Consider the following 20,357-nt stretch of genomic DNA (forward strand, 5'->3'; position numbering starts at 1 on the left):
TGCTGCTTTTCAGATTCTCTCATATTCAATCTTGGGTAACTTAATTATGTTCCTTGGTGTGTGCTTCCTTGGGTCCAAAGTGGGTCCAACTTCTTTGGGACTTTCTGAGCTTCCTGGACTTCCTGGAAGTCTATTTCCCTTGCAATGCCAGATTGGTGAAATACTCCCTTATTTTTTCAAATAAGTTTTCAATTTCTTGTTCTTCCTGTTCTCCTTCAGACACTCCTGTGATTTGGATCTTGGAACATTTCAAGTTGTCCCAGAGGTTCCTAAGCCTTTCATCATTGTTTTGAATTCTCGTTTCTTTATTCTGTTCTGGTTGAATGTTTATTTCTTCCTTCTATTCCAAATCATTGTTTTGAGTCCCAGCTTCCTTCCCTTCACTGTTGGTTCCCTGTATGTTTTTCTTCATACCTTTCACTTTTCCCTCTATTTTACGACCATACTGAACCATTTCTGTGAGCACTCTGATTACCAGTATTTTGAAATATGCATCTGATATGTTGGCTCTTTCTTCATCACTTAGTAGTATTTTTGGAGATTTGATCTGTTCTTTCATTTGGCCCATATTTCTTTGTCTTAGCACAACTGTTATGTAGTAAGGGTTGGAGCCTTAGGTATTCACCAAGGCAGGGCAAACCACATCCCTGGTTGTGGCACTGTATGTGTGGGAGGGGTCCACAAGGGAACAATGCCACTTGCTGGGTTCTCAGCTGGCTTTTAGTCAGTTTCCCCACTACCCACAAGCAAATTGGGCCATTCTGGTGCTGATTCTGGGTGGGTGGGTGGGTTTGTGTATGTACATTTTAGGACCCTGTGGTTCTCTCCTGTGAGGCTGGGTGTTTCTCCCATCACCACAACCCCCACAGGTTTTTACAGCCAGAGGTTTTGAGGCTCTTTTCCTGCACTGGAACCCTAGGCTGCATGGTCTGTCTCACTCCCCAATTGTTCCTCCTGGTTTATCCACAGGAAAATGTGGGACTACCAGATCCACCAGCCACCACCTTGCTGTGCGTCCTCTGTCTGGCTGCCTGTCTCCACTGCTCCTACCAGTCTGAATGAATGTTCCTTATTTAACTCCTTGGTTGTTGGATTTCTATACAGTTCGAATTTCTGGCAGTTCTGGTTATTTTTTTGTTTCTAAATTTGTTGTTGTCCTTGTTTTGGTTGAGCAAGGAGGCAAAGTATATCTACCTATGTCTCCATCTTGGCCAGAAGTTCAAGGATTTTAATTCTTATACTGAATCCATTATTAGAGGAAAATGTATATGCCCCTCATTGGACTTTAATCTCCTATTATTACTCCTAAACTTATCGAAAACACTGACTCAAATCTCATGATACTGTTACCATATTTAGCAAATTATTGATGGGAAAGGAGGAACAAAGGTACTTGGACATTGAGGTTAATAAAACGGGGAACATAAACCTGCTTGCTTATCCACAAAGCTACAGCTTTACACCCAAGGGGATTATACCATTGCTCTCCCAAGGAGATTAACACTCCTCCCTTTCCCTGTCTGAAGTGGATTGTTAAGGGGTGCAGGGGGAGGTGCTTGACTATAGAAGCCTGTCAGTCTAATTGGGGGGCGTGGACCTAACCAAAGTCTGCTAAACCCTGGGAAATTGGTCATTTGGTAAAAAGCACCAGGTCAGTCCCAAGCCCAAACTAATATAATTCCAGGGAGACAAAGAAACACCCGCTCTCTCTCTCTCTGTTACTTGTGACTCACACTCGCCCCATGTACTTGCATGTCCTTTCTCCATAGCCATGTGGCCTTGGCAGCCACATGGCCTATGGCCATGCAGGCTCCACACACAGGCTCCAGGAGAGAGCCTGAATACCACAGCCAAGCAATAGACTGCAGCTAGAAACACACGCTAAGCTAGCCAGATGTTGGACTGGATTGCACACTAATATGGAACAGAAATTCTGGCACTGACTTTCATCGTGGCCCTGCTGAAGACAAGACTGGAACTTTTCATGGCAAGATGGATAGAGATGGAACACTGGAAGCCAGGAGGGAAACCCTGTTAATTTGTCATCATTGGTAAAGTTTACCACAGAGCCACATTCTCCTATGTAGTCTCAGGAAATTCTTTTCCATGTGATACCACAAGAACTCATTTTCCATTGATAACAAAACCCTTTAGCAGCAGCAAGAGAAAGATTATTTCCAGAATAATAGTGTCCACTCTTTACATTAAGCCCAGTTTACCCAAACAACAGCTCACAGCTTGAATTCAGATAAACCACTTAGAAGAAAACTGTTGATAGGTTTAACTGTGTGTGTGTGCATGTGCAAATGCAGGGCAAAGGAGGGACAGTGAAATGGAGAGAGGAAAAAAATGATTAAAAATATTTAAATTATCACTAAGTGACAGACACCCATCTGCCTGGGGCAGTCCCTCTTGTCACCAAATACCTAGCATTCTACTAAGAGTTTGTGTCAGTCTCCTGGACACCTGAAGGATTTCTACTTTGCTCAATAAGCAATTGGGCCTTGCTGGGTCAGAGCGGAAGATGGGCATTAGCACACGTTCACTGCTCAACAAGTAGGTATAAAGAGCTATCCTCAGTACCCTAACAGGTGAAAGGAAAAGACAGTCACAGTTACCAAGTGCAAGGGATCTGGTAAGACTATGAGGTGAGGGTGTGACAAGGTTTTAAGTGCAGGGTGGAGAGCAATTAATTTCAGTTGGGGTACTGGGAAAGGGTAAGGAGGAGACCTGAAAGGGTCCACATAGGAGGTGCTGAGTGTTTGGCTGAGGAAGAAGATGAGAACAACCCCAGGAGAGTTTGAGGTTGAGGTGTGTCAGGGGTACGCATGTCATGTCTGAGGAGCTGGGAGTAGCAGGTGTTTCTGAAATGTGCGGGATAGGAGGTAGTGAGACCAGATAGCTGAGCCAGGGTTGGATCAGGGAATGCTGAATAAATGACTATTACCTTGGCCCAGAATGTTCCCCCCCATGAGTGTTCATGGCTCAATACCTCGCTTTCTTCAGATTACCAATTTCTGCTCACCTTATCTCAAACATCACCTCATTTCATATCTCCTTTCCTTGCTTTGTTTTTCTGTCCTTAGCAATTATCACTCTCTAACATTCTAAAGATTTCCCTTAGGTAAAACAGCCAAGGATTATCATCCTCGTGTGGATGAAAAAGGGGTTCTATGGAAAGTAACCTCACAGGTGATCTGATCATAAATTCCTAATTGGGCAGGTCATGGTGGGTAATGATGTCCCATGCCTATAAATTCTTTTAAAGATTTTATTTACTTATTTATTTTTAGAGAGAGAAGAAAGCAGAAAGAGGGAGAGAAACATTAATGTGTGGTTGCCTCTCACACGTCCCCTACTGGGCACCTGGCCACAACCCAGGCATATGCCCTGACTGGGAATTGAACCGGGAACCCTTTGCATCGCAGTACAGAACTCAATCCATTGAGCCACACCAGCCAGAGCCTTATAACTATCTTTAGTAAAAGATTTTCTTTGCCTTAAGCAACATCTATCCATTGTTTTTGTGCATCTAGGTTACATTCCTTCAAAGGTTACACTCCTTCTAAATAAGGGTAAATATCCTTAAGAAAGCATATATTCTTGTTAATTATCCTGTAATCTCATCTCTACCTTGCTTTCTTCCACCTTCATGTAATCGTAAACGAAGATGCTGACTGCCATTCTAAGAAGTATTTGAGATCCTGCTTTCCTCACAATTGTTATCAGTTTGGCTCAAATAAAATCTTACAAAAATTCTTAACAGGATTGGACATTTTTATGTGGACACTTGTCCACGACTGTATCCTGTGGCTAAACACAGTTGGTACTGGATAAATATTTGTTGAATGCATGAATACCCATTCCAGGACACAGTCCCTCTTCTATTCCTTAAAAATCAGTCTGAGTCATATTTTTATGTCTCTGAATGAAGGCCTTTGTATATTTCTCTCTGAACTTCAGAGTCAGTTGATTTAGGTGTTATTAATAGTTTGGTGGCATCCTTCCACTCTTCCACTTTTTTTCTCCTTTAGCTAAAACAATTCTGAGCACATACAAGGCACTAAAACTAGTAAAGACCACTCAACAGACCTAGTATCCTACCTTGACTGACTCAGTAAAGATAAAGAAATCACTATGAGCTGAATTTAAAGAGGATACAGGAAAGTTAAAAAAGACTCAACATGCAAACATAAAAAGCATGTGAAAAGCCGTGTTGCTAGTGATTTAGGTTATTGCCACCACTATGGACAAGGGCTATGAAAATGGTGGAATAATACATTTTTAGAATAAAGCAGGAATTTTGCTTGTTTTACTTCTAAAGAAATATCCTAGAGAACCCATGAGCAAAAAGCAAGATGCCTCCCTGAGATGTTAATGCAATCTCTTAGCTACAGAAAGAACACATTCACTGGTTTATCATGAGTTTAAAAACTGACCAAAGTATATGGGAAATGCCTAGATAAATAGCATACAAAAGCATTTCAGCAATCACTTGCATTCTTTTTCTTTTAAAGGAGGAAAATGCAAGCAAGCAAGCATCATACCCCACACCTACCTATAGGAGTTTCATTTGACTCCACAGTTGGTGAAAGAAAAGCTAATTCATGAGAAAAAAGAAAAAGTGAAACAAATAAAAATGAACCACAGGAAGTAAAATGGATTTCTATTGTTTAAGCAAAGGAATGTTTCAATGAAGAAGAGTCACACTAACATGAAATGTAGTCTGGTAAGTTTGCTGAAAAGTAAGTTCCCATAGAGCATTTAATCAATATTTTTAACATGGAAATTTAACTAGAAAAAAATTAACCCATCTATGAAAAAAACAAACAAAAAAAATCTCATGTCATGTTGGAATCAATTCTCTCATCTTATTAAAAGTAAATGACTCTCTTTGTGAAGAGACTAAGTATATATATATATATATAAAGTTAAGATTACCTTGATATCTTTGAATCCTGCCTTTTCCAAATGGCATTGGTAAATTCAGTGGAATATAATGTTCATGATTGCACACCACACGGAGAAATTCAAACTTGTATTCAAAGAGGGTCTGCAGGAAAAAAATGTTTAGTCATAAGTTAAATACCTCACTGGATATTTTATACAGCATCCTAAAAGTGTGTAAGAAATAAGAGACCCAGTCTTTAGCTTCTTGACCTTCTTAGAACTACATGCTCTGGGGAGAGCTACCAGCAGATTGTCCTTGGGCTCAACTAGCAAGATCAGCCTTTTCCTGGGTCTCCAGCCTCCTGCCTGGCCCACCTCTTTTAGACTTGCCAACCTCTAAAAATTTGGTCCTCAGACGACTACCTGGAATGGTACGCAGCTGGCACCTTTTGGTAACCTTCAATAGGCCAATTTTCTTTATTTCTTGAAAACATACATGGCATTACTCAGAAATACTTTCAACTGAGGTTTTAAAAATGGCTGTGGCAGGAGAGCAGACCACATGCGCAGGGCTGCCTGAACGGGAAACTGAGATTCACAACTGACTGTGGACTATTGCAGTTGCCAAGGTGGGAAAAACTCCCAGTCTCACATGAGAGTTAATTGGAAAGGGGGGCTAGAGATGAGTCTGTGAGCTGCACTGTTCCCTCTCTGGCCCCTCCCCCACAGGCAGCACTGTAGAAGAGTTGCCCTGCCCTGGGGAATACCTAAGGCCCTGCCCCCCTGCAACATAATTAGTGTGCCAAGATAAAGAAATATGGCCCAAATGAAAGAACAGAGTAAAGCTTCAGAAAGAGAGCTAAATGATGAGGAGATAGCCAACCTATCTGATGGAGAATTTAAAGCCCTGGTAATCAAAATGATCACAGAACTGATTGAGCTTGGTTGAAAAATGAAAGAGCAAATGAAAGATACCCAAAATAAAATAAAGCAAAATATTCAGGGAACCAACAGTGACAGGAAGGAAACCAGGACTCAAAGCAATGATTTGGGACAAAAGGAAGAAATAAACATCCAACCAGAACAGAATGAAGAAACAAGAATCCAAAAAAATGAAGAGAGGCTGAGGAATCTCTGAGACAACCCAAAACGTTCCAATATCCAAATTATAGGGGTGCCAGAAGGAGAAGAACAGCAGCAAGAAATTGAAAACTTATTTGAAAAAATAATGAAGGAGAACTTTCCCAATATGGCAAAGGAAATAGACTTCCAGGAAGTCCAGGAAACTTGGAGGGTCCCAAAGAAGGCAGACCCAAGGAAGCACACACCAAGGCACATCATAATTACATCAGCCAAGATTAAAGAGAAGGAGAGAATCTTAAAAGCAGCAAGAGAGAAGGAGTCAGTTACCTACAAAGGAGTGCCCATTAGACTATCAGCTGATTTCTCAAAAGAAACCTTGCAGGCAAGAAGGGGCTGGAAAGAAGTATTTGAAGTCATGAAAAGCAAGGACCTACATCCAAGATGACTCTATCCAGCAAAGCTATTATTTAGAATGGAAGGACAGCTAAAGTGCTTTCCAGATAAGGTCAAGTTCAAGGAGTTCATCATCACCAAGCCCTTATTATATGTAATGCTAAAGGGACTTATCTAAGAAAAAGATGATGATAAAATATATGAGCAGCAAAATGACAACAAAGTCACAAGTATCAACAAATGAACCTAAAAGAAAAGACAAACAACGAAACAAAAACTAAGCAAAATACTAGGGCAGAAACAGAATCAGAGAAATGGATATCACATGGAGAGATTTCACTGGGGAGGGGGAAGGGAGGAATAGCGGGGAAAAGGTAAAGGGAAGAAGAAGCATAATTGGTAGGCATAAAATAGTTGGGGAGAGGTAAAAAATGATATGGGAAACAGAGAACTCAAAGGACTTATTTGTATAATCCATGGACATGAACTAAGAGGGGGAATGCTGCAGCGCAGGGGGCAGGGGGCAGACAAAGGGGGAGAAATTGAGAAGAAAAAAAAGAAATGCATGTTCTGTGGTATTTTAGATTTTAGAATGGCTGCAGGGATTTGTTTGAAAATTGAGAACACATTTCATTAAACAATATTCTCCACTAGCTTTCAGAGCACTTATTATTTATGCTCCTCTTACTGCAATAAAGGACTTCAGGCAGTTTATAATTATGGACACAGACTGAATACAATAGAAAAATGAGTAAGAGGAAGGGCACAGTTACTTCTATTACCTTGCTAAATAAACTATGACTCCTAACACATATACTTTTAGTTTTGCAGTTGAGAAGTCATTTCAGGTGTTTATAAGAAAATCAAATAAATGTTTCTTTTACATCCGGGATTCTAGCTTCCCTAACATCTCACATGTTAACACAAGTAAGTACTAGTTAGTATCTTCACGAAAGGGGAGTGAGTAGTGCCTCTGAGACTGAAAGAAAACTCTGATGTGAACAAAGAGAAATGGGTGGGTTGCTGGTCATGTATCAGTGAGGGAAAAAAAACAGCGTGTAACACACACACTACCTTCGGATCTCCAGGAGCAAAGCAGCTGATGTAGTTGTTGATCTGCTTAAAGACGAAGCCCCGGTCCATGAAGGTGAAACATCTCTGTGGACAACCAGAACCCACAAAGGTAAGTATTTAGGCCCAGACTTTTTAGAAAGTTGGGTTCTAAACAGTCTTTATTGTTAATAAGTTTATCTTTTAGCATACAAACATGTTGTTGACACTGAGCAACTAACTATAAACTACTATATACTACTCTGCTAGAAAGGACACTTCAGTCACTTAGCCAGCACCCTCTGGCCTGGAGATCCCCACCTTGATGAAGACAGCAAGGCTATGATTTGCATTCTTAGATGCCTCTGGGTTATCTCGAAACTTCTGAGTGATGTGTGGCATCAGCATATTCACAACAGTTTCCACTGCATGATGATAGGATGCAGGGAATCTCTGGTTTCTCAATACCTAAAAAAGAATTTAGAGCCAACATTCATTACTTTTTTAAGTTGCATCCTTTTGGGGGAAAATATCTCATCTCTGAATTCATTTTAAAAGCTCAACATTCTAAGCTTATTTATCTGAAATCAGAAAAGATAAATTAATTCCATCTCTAAAAGTACAAGTAATCTAACACTTAAATGAGTGCTATGGATTAGACCTGAAATTTCAAACTTCAGCATGATAAAGATCACCCTGGAGACGTTTATAAAAATGTAGACATGAGCTGCAGTCACAGAGATGCTGACCAAGAGCTGCATTTTTACCGAGTATGTTTGGTGATTCTAGTGCCTGTGCCTCTCAGAGATCTCTAGAAAACACTGCCTTAGGTTTAAGCTTCAAGTATTCAAACTAAAAACATATAGATTAGTGATTGTACATTACCAGTTGAAACTCCTTAGAGCAGTTCTCTTCAAACTAATTTTATATAGTAATTTTTCCTCAACAGGAATACTTAAGAAATTATACTGAGGCCACTAAAAAATTAGCTGGGTTCCACTTACTGTATATATATCTTTTACATGTCAGGAACTGCATGAGATATCTTTATGTGCTTTTTCATTGAATTATTATAAGATATCTTATGAGTTTAACCCTCATTTCACTGAAGGTCAGAGAGCTTAAGCAAATGTGTCCTCAGCCACACCACTATCAACTAACAAAGATTCAAATCCAGATCTACCATCAGTTCAAGGCCCCTGCTATTTCTATTTTGTGACGCCTGTTGTCCCTCCCTGCCTGAAATAAATGGAACCATTTAATAAGGCCTTAAATGTGGTGGAGTTTGAATAAAATGCTCCATGCATTTATCCACTCATGCATGTAATTCTAACAGCCATAACAGGGAGGTATTTTCATTTCCATTTTACAGACAAGGAAACAAGTGTAGAGAGATCCAGTAACCAAGTACTAACTGACCTTTAATATCCCTACTTTCCTTCTCCTTTTTAGCTGTGAAACCCTCAGGTTTTACAGAAGCTCACAGCTGTCCAGCTAAAGACTACATTTCACAGCCTAATTTGTTGCTAGATAAGGGCCATATGACTGAGTTCTGGCCAATGGGTCATAAAAGGGAAGAGACACATGCCTCTTCCAGCCATTCCCATAAAAGGAGTGGCTTGTTTTCTAAATTCTCTTCTTCACCATTGCCTGGAATGTGTGGTGGTAGTGAGTCAGTTTCTTAATCATGTGGATAAAGATAACACCTGGGCTGGATAATTGGCTATAAGGAGCCCAAGTCCCTGAATGCCCTTGGGGGACAAGTTCCCCCACTCTCCCAACTGCCTACTGGCTCATAAATTTCCAAGAGTGAGAGATGAACCCTCCATCTTATTTAAGGCACTATTATTTTGGCCGGCTTTGGAGCAACCAAACCAGTATTCCAATATGAAACAAATAGTATTTTGTAAAATGAGAACTGGAACCCAGTTGTTTCTGACAGGAAAGCATGCTTTATGTTTATGCATTAAATACCAGAATTTATTTTAAAATTTAGAAACACTAGCTTTATAATAATCTTAATTATCAAACCAATAACAAGAAAATCTTTGTAATTTATATAAACTCAGGAGTTCAGTGAGGTAGGGATCAAGTGATAAGAATTTCAAGTTCACCTACTTTCAAAAACAATACAGTAAAATCTGAAATTACAAAGGGATTTTGTTCAATACATGCAACCAATAACTCAATACTCAGGTAAGGCCAACTCTGACCACCAGACATGACAGCCAGCTGCCCAAGATTGCTATTCCTGAAAAATAGGTCTCCCAAGAAATGCTTGTGGCCTTTAGCATGTGTCCAAGTCAATGAATGCTAAAGCCATGAAAAGTGGATGAGGAACCCTATAATGAATGGAAGGGGTAGAACACCACATAAATCTATTAGTCCAGCGACTTTCAAAATTTTCATGTCATAAACTAATACTAAAGTTCTGCGGCACAAAAAAATTTGCATTTTTGACGATCTGACAAAAAATAGGTGTAATTTTGATTCACTCACAATGGAAGGCTATTGTGTTGGCTCTTGTAATTTTTTAATTTAACAATCTGAGGTAAAGAGATCAGTGCCCCTGACTAGTAGTCAGATATTGTACATTTTATTTTTTCTTTTTAAAAATATATTTTATTGATTATACTATTACAGTTGTCCCATTTTTTCCTCCCCTTTGTTTCCCTCCACTCTGTACCCCTCCTCCCACCAGCATTCCTCCCACTTAGGTCATGTTTATGGGTCATACATCTAAGTGCTTTGGCTTCTCCATTTCCTATACTATTCTTAACCTCCCACTGTCTTATTTTGTACCTACAAATTATGCTTCTTATTCCCTGCACCCCTTCCCCCATTCTACCTCCTCCTGCTCCCCGCTGATAACCCTCCATGTGATCTTTTCTCTGGTTCTGTTCCTGTTCTAGTTGTTTGCTTAAGTTTTTTTGTTTTGTTTTTTTTTTAGGTTCACTTTTTGATAGTTGTGACTTTGTTGTCATTTTACTATTTGTATTTTTGGTCATCTTCTTATTCTTAGGTATAAGATGTAAAGAGATATAACATCTCTTCCTCTTCTCCTTCTGGTACCCCTATAATTCGAATATTGGAATGTTAAAAGTTGTCCCGGAGGTTCCTAAGCCTCTCCTCATTGTTTTGAATTCTTGTTTCTTCATTCTGGTCTGGTTGAATGTTTATTTCTTCCCTCTGCTCCAGATTGTTGATTTGAGTCCCAGTTCCTTCCTTTCACTGATTCCCTGTACATTTTTCTTTATTTCACCTTGCATAGCTTTCACTTTTTCCTCTACTTTGTGACCATGCTCTACCATTTCTGTTTGCATCCTGATTACCAGTAATTTGAACTCTGCATCTGCATCTATGTCCTCATTGCTTAGTTCTGTTTTTGGAGCTTTGATCTGCTCTTTCATTTGGGCTATATTTTTTGTCTTGGCATGCCTATTTATATAATGAGGGGAGGAGTATAAGAGGGAACAATGCTGCTTGCTTGGATCTTGGCCAGCTTTCAGTCATTTCCCTCACTACCCACAAGCAAATTGGGTCATTCTGGTGCTGATTCCTGGGTGGGTGGGCTTGTGGATGTTCTAGGACCCTGTGGGTCTCTGCAGTGAACACTCATGTGAGGCTGGGAGTTTCTCCCACTGCCATAGACCCTATAGGTTTTTACAGCCAGAGATTTTGAGTCTTATTTTCCCACACAGGAACCCTGGGTTTCTTGGTCCATCTCATTCCTCAGTTGTTCCTCCCGGTGTATCCGCACGCAAATGTGAGACCACCTGGGCTGGTCTGCCAGCCGCCACTTTGCCATGTGTCCTCTCCACCCCTGCTGCCCTTCTCCATCCCTACTAACAGTCTGAATAAAGGTTTCTTCTGTAATTCCTTGGCTGTTGGACTTCCATACAATTCGGTTTTCTGGCAGTTCTGGTTTGTTTTTTTTTTTTTAATTTTTAATTGTTCAAGTACAGTTTTCTGCCCTTTACTCCTATCCCAGCCCACCCCCCAGCCCTCCCCACCTCCCTCCCATTTCCACCCCCCTTGTTTTTGTCCATGTGCCTTTTATACTTGTTCCTGCAAATGCTTCCTCTTTTCCCCTGAAAGTCCCTCCCCTCTCCCCTCCGAACTCTGTCAGCCTATTCTCTATTTCAGTGTCTTTAGTTATATTTTGCTTGTTTGTTTGTTTTGTTGATTAGGTTCCTGTTAAAGGTGAGATCATATGGTGTTTGTCTTTCACCACCTGGCTTATTTCTCTTAACATAATGCTTTCCATTTGCACCCACGCTGTTGCAAAGGGTAGGAGCTCCTTCTTTCTTTCTGCTGCATACAATTCCATTGTGCAAATGTGCCATAGTTTTTGATACACTCATTTACTGATGGGCATCTAGGTTCCTTCCAGCACTTGGCTATTGTAAATTGTGCTGCTGTGAACATTGGGGTGCATAGGTTCTTTTGCATTGGTGTTTCAGGGTTCTTAGGATATAATCCTAAGCAGTGGAACTGCTGGGTCAAAAGGCAGATCCCTTTTTAGTTTTCTGAGAAAATTCCATACTGTTTTCCATAGTGGTTGTACCAGTCTGCAATCCCATCAACTGGACACCAGAGTCCCCTTTTCTATACAACCTCTCCAACACTGCTGTTTGTTGCTTTGTTTCTGATGGCCATTGTGACTGGTGTGAAGTGGTATCTCATTGTGGTTTTAATTTACATCGCTCTGATAGCTAGCAGATATTGAGCATCTTTTCATGTGTCTCTGGATCATCTGTATGTCCACCTTGGAGAAGAGTCTGTTCAAGTCCTTTGCCCATTTTTAAATTGGGTTGCTTGTCTTCTTAGAGTGAAGTCGTGTAAGTTCTTTATGTATTTTGGAGATTAAACCCTTGTCTGGGGTATCACTGACAAATATGTTTTCCCATACAGTTAGTTCTCTTTTTATTTTAATACTATTTTCTTTAGGTATGCAGAAGCTTTTTATTTTGATGACATGCTATTTGTTTATTCTTTCCTTTATGTTCCTTGCTCTAGGGGACATATCTGAAAATGTTGCTGAGTGAAATATCTGAGATTTTCCTGCCTATGTTTTCCTGTAGGACTTCAATGGTGTCGTGACTTATATTTAAATCCTTTATTCACCTTGAATTTATTTTTGTGTATGGTGTAAATTGGTGCTCGAGTTTCACTTTTTTGCATGTAGCTGTCTAGCTCTCCCAACACCATTTGTTAAAGAGGCTATTTTTACTCCATTTTACATTGCTGCCCCCTTTATCAAATATTAATTGACTGTGGAGACTTAGGTTTATTTCTGAGCTCTCTGTTCTGTTCCACTGGTCTATGTGCCTGTTTTTATGGCAGTAAGTTCTGGTTATTTTTTTGTTTTTAAATTTGTTGTCTTTCTTTTGGTTGTGTGAAGAGGCAAAGTTTATCTACCTATGCCTCCATCTTAACCAGAAGTCCTGGAGTGATATTTTACATTTTAAATATTCCTGTGGCACACCAGTTGAAAATCACTGTATTAGTCCATATCATCATAACAAAAAGTGAGATAACCAGACATTGTATGCCTCCTGATGTGATGCAGTAGTGTTGGATACAAAGCATCCTTTACCAAAAACAAATCAAACCTGAAAGGACTTGAGCTTCTAGATATCGGTACAAGTTCATAGGAAAGACAGGGGACACAGAGCCATGTCTGAGAAAACTGTGAAATTATGACCAGTCAAATCTAGAATGTGGAAAATTCTAAGAGGCAAATGGCCCACTTTTTTCAACAAATACACTGTGTCAAAAAAACCCAAACAAATGGAGAGGGGATTGTTTGAGAATTTTAGAACCTTTGGGAACACATCAACAAAAGACTGTGTTACATCCTGATTCAAACAAGCCAATAGTAAAATGACATTTTTGAGACACCTAGAGGAGAAATGGAACACAGATTGGGTGTTAGATGATAATAAAGAAATACTGCTAATTTTGATGAGTGCAACAGTAGTGTAGTAGGTACTTATCTTTATTTTAAAGGCTTTGTCTATTAAAGATGACACACTAAAGTGCTTACCAATGAAATGATAAAACATCTGGGAGTTGCTTTTAAATACTCTAGTAAAAAAAATTGTGTGAGGTTGGATATATAAAGTGAGAATGGCAGCATGCTGGTTCACTGTTGACGGTGGGTAAGGACAACAGGACATTATTAAACTATTCCCTTTCCTTTTATTTTTATTAAAAAATTTCTGCAATAGCCATGGCTGGTGTGGCTTAGTGGCATGAATGCTGGCCTGTGAACAGGAAGATCACCAGTTTGATTCCTGGTCAGGGCACATTTCTGGGTTGTGGTATGCAACAGGCAGTCAATTGATGTTTCTCAGTCCATTGATGTTTCTCTCACAGATCAATGTTTCTCGAAAAACATACATCGATGTTTTTCTCCCTCTCTTTCTCTCTCCCTCCCCACTAAAAATATATAATCTTATAAAATACATAAAAACGCTGTGGCCAAAAATATGGCTTTGCATACAAAACTACAAAACTTTCCAACAGTCTTCAAATGTTCATCCTTTGTTCCATACTGTATTCTACGCTCTTGTAAAGTTTACTGCTCAGTGAGATATAAGAAAGAAGTTCATTAACTATCAAACTTCATTTTTTCTGGCTTAGCAAGCACAAAAGTAATGGTGTAGACAAGAAATTTTCCAGTGACATTTTCTAGAAATCTGAAGCTACTCCCTATTATTGGAATTCCTAAATTATTTTTTGTTTTTTTTTCCTACAACATCTTTTCTTTCTCCAAGCTCTTCATTATTTTCATTCACAAAATCAGTCTCTCTACCCTGCTAGTGCCATGAAAATGGTCACTCAGATCTCCAACTGCAGGGAGCATAAGTAACCCATGGTCCAGGTGCTGTGCTCTGAATTCTGCTACTGCATTTACACCATGGCCACATCTTGCATGGGCTGCTCCCGGCCAATGACCAAGGGTGGCAGGAATACCAAGGGAGGTTTGTTCCTGGGGAACACCAGGGTCCTCTGATGGTCAACCTGAGCTCAAGGACTTTCCAGTGGCCTTGCTCAATGCTCTTAGAATTGCACTGCAGTCTTAAGATTTTTCCTTCCTTCTCTCTCTCCTTCTGCCATCTGATGGTTTTCCCACTCTCTCCTGGGCCTCTTTCCCATTTTTTCTCACAGTCATTGCTCCTAATAAATCTTATATAGATAAACTTATCTGATGACTCCACACTAACACAGTGCTTTTCCCAGTGAAAAGCTTAGGTGTATGATTTTAGCAGACTGGTGCTCACAGATCTATTTCTCCAGCTGCGTCTATTTTCTTCCTTGCCCAAGCCTGAATCCTTCCTTGGGCTGTGCCACTGCACCTTGTGGCAACAACTGCTGGTTGCTTCCCAATATCTGTTCTCTCTTTTTTTTCATGGTAATAGAACCTCAACATTTTAACTGAGGACATGAACACTCAGAATAAAGAGTACATTTACCAGAATCCCTTGCAGGTATGTGACTAACTAGTATGTGACCAAACTTGGTCATTGAGGCAGCAACAGGTCCCATCCAGGAAAATATTTATCTTCTTCCTGCTGGCTCTACATGGGCATGGTGGTGAACCCAGTCAGATCAGAAGTATGAACAGCACTCCAGGTATACAAAGCAGTGAGATGGAAAAAGTCTTGGTCTCAGATAAACTTTGTGGAATAGAACTCCCATACTAGCTTGTACTTTCATGTGAGAAGAAATGACATTTTTTTCTTTAGTTACTGTTATTTTAGATCTTTGTGACAGGAGCTGAACCCATGGCCCTGAAGCTTAAGAGGTATATCTCAAACAAAACTCATCACGTCCTGTCTTGCCTGGTAAACTACATCCTAATTATCTCTCCCAAATGCTCTACTCTTCTATGCTCTCAAACATAATATCTAAGTGGCCTTTTCATCCCCACTAAAAACTAACTTTATTACATTCTGTTTGTTAAGTCAGGTTTTTTGATATTTGTTACATATAGCAAAATTCACCCTTTTAAGGCATACAGTTTGGTAAGTCTTGACAATGAATATAGTTGTGTAACCACCACGACAACCACAATACAGTACATTTCTTTCACCATAAAAGTTCCCTCATGTCCCTTTGAATTTCTTCTCCCACCCCCTAGCCTCTGGAGACCACTGCTCTGTTTTCTATCCCTATAATACTTTCTTTTCCTAGAATGCCATAAAATGAATTTACAGAATATAAAGTCTGCATGGCCACAGTGACTTCCTCCACTTAACATAATGCTTTTGAGATTTACCCATGTTGTTGAACAAATTAGTAGTTTGTTCCTTTTTATTATTGTATAGCATTCCATTGTATGGAGTTACCACAATTGTCCATTTGTTAGTGGACATTTGGTTGTTTCCAGTTTGGGGCTATTATGAGTAAAGCTGCTATGAACATTCACATACAAATCTCTCTGTGAATATGTTTTCATTTCTATTCAGTAAATACTTAGAAGTAGAATTGCTGGGTCAAATAATTAGTCGACTTAATATTTTCTCTTATTCATTCATGCTTTCCATTCTCATCCCCAACCCCACCTCTTTCACCCAGTGAGAGAGCTAAAAAACAAACAAACAAACAAACCCAGACATATAAAAAATGACAGGTATGTTAATCTGTTCCACAGGTTAAACTCCAGGGGGAAGATAGATCCATTGATATAAAGTTCGCAAGCCACTCTGCTAACATTTATATGCTCTTCCATCTTGTCATTCCTGCTGAAGAACCTACTCTACCTCTCTATGGTCTTTATCAAATCATTGGCTGCTTGGCCTCAATGCTCCCAATTATCTCGCTGTTATTTCTATGTTGATCTTGTTTTCTGTTTTTTAAATCTCATGCATTTTTTAAAAGATTTTATTTATTTATTTTTAGACAGAGGGGAAGGGAGGTATAAAAGAGAGGGAAAGAAACATCACTTGGCTGCCTTTCTCGCATGCCCCCAACTGTGGACCTAGACTGCAACCCAGGCATGTGTCCTGAATGGGAATCAAACCTGTGAGCTTTTGGTTGACACGCTGGCACTCAGTCCACTGAGCCACACTAGCCAGGGCTGTTGATCTTATTTTTTACTCTTTCCCTCTACTCTCAGCCTGAGGCCCACCACAGAAGCCTTACCTGTGCATGAGTTCTCTCCCGTTCCCAATGCTTCTTCTTTTCTCTCTAAATTTGGCATCTTTCTAGGCCCAGGTAAAGTTCCATCTCTATCTCCTCATTAATCTCCTATCATTTTAGAGCTCACATATATACCTTCCTGCACTATTCTCCAACTGTTGCAAGCTGAATGTCTTCTTTCTCCAAGGACTGTCAATTTCAAGGTTGAGGATGCATCCTCTACTCCATATGCATTTCTCCTCAATGTTCTGTACATAGCAAACAACTGTTCAAAGCACTTATCCATGGATGAAAGTAAGGATATAAACCTTCTGCCATGACCTATGTACATGGTTTACAAATATAATTTAGGAGAGGTCCAAACAGTCCACTTAGAACATGAATCATATCATCTTCCTTCCACTTTTCAAATAAAAACTTTCTTTGCTCAGTTAAGCCAGAAAATGGTTGTAGGTTAAATAAGTGACTCTTAAGGGTATATATTCATCTTATCCTATGCCAGGCTTTCCAACTTCCTTGAAGTACACCTGTTTAATGCCAGCAATTTGCTTGATTCAGTGTGGGAGGGCAGGATATTCAAAATAAGTCTGCTGAAATTGTAGCTGCTAAATATAAATGATATAGAAGAAACACCTACAATATATTACTTATTGAGGCAGAGTGGGGTTGAGGGTTACAAACTTAGCAGGCCTCCATGAGGTCTACTCAAAAACCACTTACTTTAAATTCCAAGCACATGTCACTTATGAAACACTCAAGTCTAGGAAGGAAATGCTTATTTTAGATGTTAGTTCCAAGAGAGGCTCTGATGCGCAGCCTTTCTCAGCAAATGTTATACAGTGTAGTTTGACTTGACTGGCTGGGGATAGGAAGGTGGACACATGTGGCCACCTCCATTTTCAGAAGAGTGTAACATCAGAAACAAGCAGAACAGCATGCAAATTTATCCCTTCACACAAATATGCACCAGATGGAACGGCCCCACTAACACAGGGAATGTGCACGGAAGGCCTCAGCTAAACATACACGATGTCCCCAAATTCTGATCAATGCCAGGAATGTGTTTTGGGAAAAACACATTCAGCAACACCAAAAGCATTATCTGGTCTGATATGAATCCAGGCATGTGCCTGGTCATGACATTTGAAGAAAAACCAGTGAGGAAGGAAATCAGGTCACAATTATAAACACAATGGATAATATTAATAATCGTCAGTCAAAAAATATTAAAACTCTAACAGGATTTGATCATGATTCTGGAAATCACTGATGGTATAGCAATGATAAACATGAATTTGTTCCTTAAATTCAGAACATCCTTAAGATTTAAGGATAAGATGAACATAAAAATAACTAATTCAAACACAGAAAACTCATTACTCCTAAGATATAAGGCAAACTAAATGAAGGCTTCAAAAAATGTGGGAGAAGTTCCTAGACCAGGAATATGTGATTTAGGGAAACAGTGGCGTGGTTTCTGGCATTACATGGAAATGTGCAGTTCTCCCAGGTGCTAAGTAGGTATTTTGAATGTCTTTTTATAGTAAATTACGTTATAGTTGAGTTTTCTCCTTTTGCATGTCAGTGTTTATTTTTAAACTGGATAACAATTTTAAAATAAGCTACTTCTAAAAGCGTGCTGAATATTGTTTTAGGACCAAGACACAATTAATTTTTCAGAAAAGGTTGTACACGGTAGCACTTGAATAGTTTGTTATTCGGAGTTCCAAAAGCAATTCCCAGAGGCTATAAGAGAATTAGGTTATAAGACTGGAAATGGCAGAGCATCTGAGAGGCTGGTTCTGACTCTAGCAGGAGTTCTTGGCTCTGCTCAGTTGTTTGACCCTGGGCAGGTTACTTCACGGGTCCATAGTTCCATCTCAACCTCTGTGACATAAGGGAAGAGCTGTACCAGAAAGTAGCTTTCAGGTCTCTATCATCCCTAAAGGTCTATGGTTTAATTTGGCCTCTGGAGAAAAGAATGCTTGCAATTGAGTTCCTTTATTTATCTTCTATCACAGGTCTCAGAAAGATGTCATTGATCCTTGATTTTATATATACTTCTTGTGGGTGTTGCAGCACTTCCTTCACCTTTGTTTCCATGGTCTAATTGTATACTTTCCCACCTAAATTCCCTGAGGGCAAAAACCACACTACAGTTAACTTTGTAACCCTTGAGCCTGCAATATAATAAGGGCTAATGGAATACTGTGTAAACAAATCAGTTACATTTTAAAATATAAGGGAGTCATTAATCTCTCTGAAGTGATTATATTTATTTAGAACCAAAAATAATTTTAAAAATCCAGCGGGAACTTGTTATGGACTGAATTGGGTCCCCTCAAAATTCCTATGTTAATGTCTTATACCTCAGAATATGATGGTGTTTGGAGACAGAGTCTTTAAAGATGTAATTAAGTTAAAACAAGGTCATTAAATGGGCCTTAATCCAACAGGGCTGGGTGTCCTTACAAGATAAGAGATTAGGACACAGACATGCAAAGAAGGAAGACAATATAATGACACAAGAAGATAGCCATCCACAAGCCAAGGAGAGGCAAATCAACCCTACAAACATCTTGATTTTGAACTTTCAGTCTCCAGAATTGTGAGAAAATAAATTTCTGTTACTCAAGCCATCTAGTTGTTATGGCAGCCTTAACAAACTAATATAGGCCTCAAGTCTAGCCTGCATATGACAACATTCTTAACAGAAAGATAATATATCCAAAGAACCTGCATATGTGCGTGTCCGTGCCCTTTGTATGCATACACACACGTATGCTCATACACTAGCTGCACTGACAGGTAGGAAGTCTGCTATACTTTTTCCTTGGCAGGCTATTCTGGCATGATTTAGATGGTGTATTACTCTGTGGAAGGCAGGGCCTGCCTCCATCTGGCATCTCTGTGTGCTAAAACTGGATTGAAAAGAGAAAAAAAACGGAAACCATCTGGTCAGGCACCAGTGCCCACTCTACTAGATAAACTATGGCTTTAGGTTCTGAACCACCACCCTTCTGCTTGACAGAATCCATCGGCCTTTCCCAAGCCTTCCTCCCAGAGCCAGATGGCCAACATGCTGAGCCTCCCTGCCTGTGACTCTGCCCTTCCTCCCACATTCACTGAGAGAGGCTGCCAGGCACCACGACCGCTCCCTGCACCAGTGCCTCCAGCTCTCACCCAGGCTCTTTAAGCTCCCACTTCTGTACAACTATAATGTGGTGAGAATTCAGAGTCATAATGGCAACTCCAAGACTGCATTTCAGAAGGAGCTCTGTGATACATCTACCTTTGTTCACTGCCTTGGAATTTAAAAAAAAAATTAATCTAAGCTCAGACAGCCAGTAACAACCAGTCATACCTCAACAGGCATCAATCCAGAAATGAGCATGGCACATACCCAGGCACCTCAGAGAGCAGACTAAGTTATCTCAGAGTCAATTCATTGGTTACACAGGGCATGATAGCACCAGAGACCCATCTAAGTCCTGGAGAAATGTCTAAGATGTACAAGACACTTAAAAAATACCAGGTAAATGCAATTTAAACGAATGCTTAAACTATTATTCCCATTTCAACAAACTTGAAGATTTCTAAGCTAGTCAAAGGAAAAGACACATTTTTCTTAGCCAGAGGGGTCTCAAAACCTGGCTCCTTCCACTCACTAGCAGCATGGCCTTAGGCAAATAACTCAAGCATCCTGACTTCAGTTTCTTCATCTATAAAATGAGGGGTAAGACTAATACTTCCCCTATAGAGTTGTCATAAAGCTAAAATGCTTTACTGCT

General features: G+C 39.8%; 1 protein-coding gene across 23 annotated transcripts in view; it reads right to left on the reverse strand.

The window, feature by feature from the left end:
* DOCK9 (dedicator of cytokinesis 9) overlaps nt 1–20,357 on the reverse strand; it is a 340,452-nt gene that overhangs the window by 101,040 nt on the left and 219,055 nt on the right. For 13 of the 23 annotated variants that reach the window (XM_036011405.1, XM_036011400.1, XM_028526777.2 and 10 more), the window contains exons 28-30: nt 7,738–7,884; nt 7,441–7,524; nt 4,942–5,053 (exon numbers count right to left, since the gene is read on the reverse strand). In XM_036011405.1, coding sequence (XP_035867298.1) covers nt 4,942–5,053; nt 7,441–7,524; nt 7,738–7,884 — 343 coding nt within the window. Of the gene's footprint in view, nt 1–4,558; nt 4,601–4,941; nt 5,054–7,440; nt 7,525–7,737; nt 7,885–20,357 lie in introns of all 23 variants that reach the window. The other 10 variants (XM_036011395.1, XM_036011408.1, XM_036011402.1 and 7 more) reach the window with 1 other exon arrangement.

The sequence above is a fragment of the Phyllostomus discolor genome, chromosome 11 (genome assembly GCF_004126475.2).
Source record: "Phyllostomus discolor isolate MPI-MPIP mPhyDis1 chromosome 11, mPhyDis1.pri.v3, whole genome shotgun sequence".
Taxonomy (NCBI): domain Eukaryota; kingdom Metazoa; phylum Chordata; class Mammalia; order Chiroptera; family Phyllostomidae; genus Phyllostomus; species Phyllostomus discolor.